A 7,157-nucleotide genomic window follows, 5' to 3' on the forward strand; every position below is an offset into this window, starting at 1 on the left:
GAATCAGCGTATCTCTGGCATCCTTAGCTGCATTCACCCATAATAAGATACTGATTTTCAACCATATAGCTCAGTCCGATAACAGCTCTTTGGTTATTTGGATTTGGAGCAGTGATCGCTAAGATCAAAAGGATATGAATCCAGTTTTATGCTAGAATTTCTCTGTAACACTGACTGTAATGGTGTCCAGGCTCTCTGGCCCTGGGGTTTCATCTGCCCACGGAGCACTGATTGTTCCTGACAGGGCCAAAGGCTGCAGCAGGAAGTGGAGCTCTGTCTATGGCGTCATCAAAACCCGACAAAAAAAACACTTGCACTTAAAAACACACTCTCACGAATGAATTCTCTCCGTCTGATGCACTTGCTCTCAAACAAGCTACATCTGTTTTCTGTTTCTGCTACATAATGAAGCTCATCATCACCTGTCCAGCACACAGACTGCACAATCACAATCTTTCTTTTTCCCCCCACGCAGGAAATTTTGATTAAAGAGCTTGCTTTCTGCAGTGGCCAACTATAGCTGACGATCTAATCTGAGTATTGTCCATCAGCCATTTGGTCAAGCTGTTCCATACTGGCACAAAAAAGGGACCATTACACCTCTTCGCAAGATCTTCCGGAGAGAAAGCGAGTGAAAAGATGGGAAAGGAGTGGGAAGAAACAGAAGACGGGATAAGTGGCTGACGCAGAGAGGCAGTGTTGGAAAGAAGAGGGAGAAAAGGAGAATGTGGATGTAAGACAGGAGGGGAGTGATGTACAGGGAGAAAAGAGATGCAAAACGGGCTTAAAGACGGGCTGAAGGAGGAATTAAATGACAAGAGAGGGGCGATGAAAGGAGAGAAGATTAGAAAAGAGGGTGAAGTGGAGGAAAAGAGGAGTCATGTTCTACTTCTCCAGCACAAATCACCAGAGGAGGCCGACCACGGGACTTCCTGTAGGATAGGACTGCTGATCAGGCAGTCTGCGCACACACACACACACACACACACACACACACACACACACACACACACACACACACACACACACACACACACACACACTCAGTGTGAATTGGACCCCTTCCACCTTTTGCCCAGTCAGACAGTGTTGCCGATGGTGAAAACAGCAGAAGGAATACCAATGAGTGAAACCAATGAGTGAGACCACTGTGTATGTACCTGTATGAGTCTCTCGCTCTCTGTATGCATGTGTGTGACCTCATTATTTAGACAGAATACAGGCTGAAGTGCTTGCGTGCATTTCCTAAAATATGATCAAAGTAGTTACACATTTACAGGAGTCTTGCCACTTTGAACTCTCACAGTAAACCTGGTCATCATAAATGTCATGTGTATTGTGGACATACTTTTGTTGCAAAATATTGCTACCTGCTGCACAGGTTAGACTTTGGAGAAATCTAAGATTCAAAGTATATCTGGACCAATAAATCAGTGTCAATAATAAATGACGAACACATCATAATGTGAGGGAAAAAAATAAACAATTAATTCCTTAAAGTGGTGGTCCATCTGTGTTCTCTTTGAGATTTTTCAAATGGAAACGCCCATGCGGTCATTAGCAAAAAATTGGTAATAATAATTAATACTGTAAGGATTTCTTAAGATTTTTAGGAGTGAGGCTGTATGAGGTTCTCATCTACACTAAGTGTAATATTTTCACCATTTAACCTTGCTGTCAGACAGCCCTTTCTGAAGAGCAACTGAAGCCAAGATATGCATCTATGCTCTCTTCAAAGCCACCTGACTACTTTGACAAAAACAGCGATTTTACCTCACACAGCACGGGAGTTTCTGGCATACCGCTGCCTCGATCGGTTAATAAGTTTGTGCTGTTGAGTGACTTTCTGTATTAAATTAACATGGCGTCCACGGCAGTCAGTTGCCAAGCTTCTGTGCAGGTTCGGGGATTGAGGGAATATAGCTAATTCTGAAGACGGATAACGCACAATTCTTTCAGACGCCTGGCTCAGTCATGAAGAAGCACATGCAGGGTAGAGGGGTTTATAGACCGTTTCAAACTGGACAACATAAATATTCTAAATGGGTCCCTTTGTACTTCCTGTTTGAATGTATGTTAATGCAATAGCGGACAGGAAGTAAACAGGGACCAAAGTTGTAGCCAGAGCAACAGAATAGCAATGAAGCGGTCATATATAGCAATGTCATCATGTAGAAAGCTATGTCAGGTCACGAAGGAAAAGGTTTTTGGAAGGACAAAAATAGCATTTTGACGCTACAACGTACGTACTTCAACTAAAATATGAATGTTCAGATTTGAATACATAAGGAACACTCGTGGGAAGCTACTGAATGATAGAAAAACCTTAAAAATTGAATAACACAAATGAACACTTGCCTCGCTTAGTCCTGTCAAAATGCTGGAATTTCTAATTTCGATACAACAACTAGTCATTACCATTTTTGATAACACAGGGAAAATTGGCATTGATGGCATACAATTAAAAAATAAATAAATAAATTATAAATATAACAAGGCTATAACATGACAATTACTACTTTTCTTTTCTTGGTAGGTAGCAGAGAAGAGCATAATAACTGTGGTAAACATCAACAATAAGAGACAGCGAGACAGCGCAGCTGGTTGCCCTTGATATCACTGTTGGACATGAAGTCTTCTTCCTTTTGTTGCTGCCAAGATTTCAGGCAGACACATGGGCATGGAGAGCTCCGCTACTCTAAAAGAATTAGCTAGTATACAAACAAGCCTTTTACAGCGACAATAAATCAAGCCTCATTCAGCTGCACGGAGCCAACTAATGACTGTGTGTGTTAGGAAAAGGACAGTGCGAAGACACAAAGCAAAGGTGACTCTGTGGTTCTTACATTTTCTGCATGTTGAGTACATTACATGAGGCACAGTCACTCAGTCAGCCACTAAATCACTGCTGGGCATTCTAATTAGATTGGTCAGGGAGACACACAATGTCTGTCTCTTCCCATCTCTCTCTCCCCCAGTCTCACACACACACACACACACACACACTGGGACTCTCCCAAACCGTCTCTGCATGCAAAGACGTGTACAAACACACAAGAGCGTAGGACTGTGAGGAATGTTCCCGATTCCTCGTCGCTGTCACATGCTGAGTGACACAATTGCAAGAAGGCCAGAGGGATGTCGACATCGGATTTTTAACAGGTTACATAGGTGTAGGAAGACACGCCTTAGGAACCTGTAGAAGAGGAGGTGGGATGTCATGTGACCACGTGACACACACATACAGGGCCTGACATACTGTGTCATGGGACAGGAAGTGCAGCCTTTCCAAAGCAAACATGGGTACATACACAGAAACCTCACACATACCAAGAAAAGAGGATAAGCCATTTCTCTGTCCCTCAACACACAACCTATACTGTGCACAATTAAAGTAAAGTATTATGACTAAGGGGAAGTAACCTGAGAACACTGTACGTGAAAGTCCAACCAACGCTAGAGCAATGCTGGTTTGTACACGTTCTTCTCGCCTGCATGTTAAAACACACCTCCTCTCGGACTGACCCATATCTGTAGAGCAAACTTGATAATGCTACGGCAAAAACACAGATGTAATTTATTAATCTGCCACCTTGACTTTGAACACGTCTTATCTTTACAGCTGAAGGTGCGACACATTTTCCAGCTGATATCACTGCATCACAGAGTTTCTACTACGCCACTACAGTCAGGAAAATAATACAATTGTCAAAATCAGACAGGGGAACTGTGTTGCTAAGAGGAAATTCGAAAGGATCTCCCACACTGCCTCTCATTTAAGGTCCACTACACAAACACTTTGTAGAGGAAATAGGCTGATTTACCAACAACACTCAACTTTTCATAAAACTGGGCTGGCTATGCAGTAGAAAGACACAAATACTTTTGAAATTAGTGCTACATAACCAGAGAAAATAGAGAAAAAAAGCTGTGACATTTGATTTGGCTGTGGTAAAAAAAAAAAACAACTACCAGAATGCACTGAGCCGCACCGGACCAATAAAAGCTCCCGCTGGTGGGTGACGTAATGTAAACTCATCCATGTGACACAACTGCAGCCAGCTGGCACCAAATCTTCTATTACAGTGAAACAGTGCACTAAATTATGTTTCTGACAACATCTGAGGCGATAAATAGGCAACACCATAACAGAATCTCGATTCATAGTTTTACAGTTTGAACCCAGTTTACAAGCCTCTGAAAACAGTATGGCACCCACTTCCTGTTCACAGACTCTCACATTACAGCTAAACAGGGCACCAAAATATAATTATGACAACAATTTAGGTGAGAAACAGGCAGTGCAGTATCATAACCTTGCCTGTTTTTACGGTTTAATTGGATTTCGGTCCGAGTTTGAGAGAGAGAGGGGTGGGTCTGAGTCTCCATATGCTTCTATTCTTCTTGTGTCAACGGTGGTGGGCAATATGAAGACGCCAGCAGTTCGAGCAACAGCCTGGGAGAGCCAGCGAGACTCCGCCGGTTGATGCTTTTTGAGTTATCTGCCTCATCCCGCGAAGTTTGGCTGGGAGATCTAAGCACTGGTTAGATGGAGGGCAGTTTACCACAGTTTACACATACGACACACATTGTTATGACACAGAGCTGGTTGAAAATCAGCGGTAGGCCTATCAAGGTGGGGGTGATGTACACAACATTTATTAAGTAAGACAAAGGGTCCAAATCTAATCTTAAGTCTTATGCTCTGTTTAATTTGATAGGACAGACATAACATATGGATGTGAAACCGTTTGCAACCAGCTAAGCCCTGTGTGAGAGCCACAGTAAAAAATAAAGACATGCTGGAAGGCAAACATCATCTGATCAGATGCTCCAGGGTCTGTTAATATTAGTTTTACCTGCTCCCACTGTTTATACAGTTGACTAATATTCTTATTTTGCAGCCAGGGGGTATTGTTGACTAATAGGAAAATGGGACAAAAACCTGTCATGCAAGATCACAAAGAGGAAAAGCAAACATACTTAAGAAGTGTGAGATGTGAGGCAATGCTGATGCAGCTGCAAATGTCTTCCTTAAAATGTGGCTACAAGCTGTTGGGCATAGGGCTAGCTGCAGACATCAGGGGGAATAGAAAAATGAGTCAGCTAAACGCTACACGTGTTACGTAATATCAGCCTATCTCTCAATATTGAGTCGTGACAGTGCACTAGTGATCCTGACTGCATCACTGGTACAGCAGGCTACTCCCACTGCTTTATGCTCGGGGTTTTGGGGACTGGCGCGGTCTTGCATTAGGAGGACTTTAAGCTAGTCTGTCCTCAGCCAAGTCTGGTCGGCACATTCTTCTCGGTGGACACACTTCCCGAAAACAACCAAGGTTCAGCTGTGTTATGTAATGCCAGTGCAAAATCATTGCTTAGCGCTGATGGGTTTAACAGCTCCACTGTGCCGATGCTAGGCTCAGTGCAGCCGGGCTGTGGCAGAGGAATTTCCTGGGTGATTTCAGGTGTGTCAAGCTTTAAGTTAAGGGCGTACCAGCGGAGGCCTGAAGGCAGGAATGAAACTTGCTGGTGCCCAAATGTCACCGTCCCCATACGGGACGCTGAGCACAGTCGCTCCCTGCCCTCCCGGGTCGCTCTTGCTGTCAGAACAAACCTGTTAGAAGTCTCAAATGTCTCCCACATAAAACACACGTTAACTACAGGCCACAAACACAGCGTAACACCTCACAGCTAGCTTCATCCCCAGTCTCGGGACAGGAAACACGGAGCAAGTTAGCCGTGTTAGCTTCTTCTATTAGCCTGCTATCATACAACAATTTGATGGGGGAAAAACTTACGATGCATTTCCTGCCAAGGTGGTTGAAAAGGCATTCATTTTCCTGCGGTGTCAGTAGTATGGAGCCGACATTTGTTTGCCGCCGTTGCGGCTGATGTCCACTCATTATTAGGGGTCAATTTATAAAGTATGCACCGACTGTAACTCGTTATGTGAAATCCAAAAAGATACATAAACAATCCCTCGGTCATCCGTGGCCTTCCTTCGACCCCCCTCACACCGGTTCGCTTTATCCCGGGGGTCCGCGAGACTAGGGTGCCAACAAATGTATGCAGTTTAAGGAGGCAATGTGACGTCCCGCTCCTCTTTAAAATAAGGTCAAAAACGCAGCGACAGGGCGAAGACGGAAAACAGTAAAAAGTTTCCTGGGAAGTCCGGCCGCCACAGAGCCCAGAGCCAGCTCCATCCAACATGGCAGTGTTCGGACGAGTCCACTCTCCGGGAATGGGGGGCGCATGCTTCCCAGCTGTGTCCCACATAACCACAAAGGGACAATTCTCACACCGCAACTTATTATGCGTGTACATATATGTGATTTAAAAATGTAAGTATATTCTGGTGAAATTCCAGCCACGGAAGTAAGGTTAAAAAAATCACAGCTCTCAGTACACTCCCCGTGGAGATGGTTTGTTCCAGTCCGCCCGTGGCTTTTATGGCAGGAATGTGTGCGAGTGCAGAATGGGAGGAGATAAGAAATAAGGTGCAAGTTGGGAAGATAATAGCGCACAATACTCCATGAGAGAGGAGTTATTCAGCTAGAAATTAATGCAAAGCCAAGCCCACACTTTAAATGAACACTTTAAGCCTCAATAGGTGTTCATAAAAGAGCCATGAAAATTATAATTCCTCTCTAATCATAATGACGTGCTGTTTTGTTCTTGAAGTCAGAGAGGTCAGGTCATGGTTGAGCTGCAGAGCTGTTATCTAGGCCTTGTGATTTCCTACATGATAAACATTCCCTTGGACAAGACATGATTTGCCCCCTTGGACTGAAATGCTTCTGGGAGGATACACAGGTCTCTTCCTTTTACAGCAATACCCCATGAATAAAACGAAATACAATTAAGACTGCTCCAGTTACTATACATGGCCCTGAGGGGATGGCTGCTTCAAAATGTACATTTCAGTGTATCCTTTACAACAAAATTATATATTAATATTAATCTGCACAACACGTAGCTCTTAACAATTAGACAAATTCAGAGGTTAGTTTTCAAGAAGGGCAGCAAACATGGCTCATGCATATTTTACTTATGTGCCGTAGGGTGTTTGTAGTGCTCTGCAACATGCTCAGTCAGGCTCATAAATGGGTGTTGTTTGCAGAATGGCTGTCTTGGAGAGGTGATACAAAGAAAAG

At 43.8% G+C, this 7,157-nt stretch overlaps 1 protein-coding gene across 1 annotated transcript in view; it reads right to left on the reverse strand.

Annotated features, from left to right (window-relative positions):
- waslb (WASP like actin nucleation promoting factor b) overlaps positions 1–6,210 on the reverse strand; it is a 29,769-nt gene extending 23,559 nt beyond the window's left edge. The window contains exon 1 of the mRNA XM_050036242.1: positions 5,802–6,210. Coding sequence (XP_049892199.1) covers positions 5,802–5,906 — 105 coding nt within the window. The 5' untranslated portion in view covers positions 5,907–6,210. The remainder of the gene's footprint in view (positions 1–5,801) is intronic.
- Positions 6,211–7,157: the final 947 nt, after the last annotated feature.

Source organism: Epinephelus moara, chromosome 23 (genome assembly GCF_006386435.1).
Source record: "Epinephelus moara isolate mb chromosome 23, YSFRI_EMoa_1.0, whole genome shotgun sequence".
NCBI lineage: Eukaryota > Metazoa > Chordata > Actinopteri > Perciformes > Serranidae > Epinephelus > Epinephelus moara.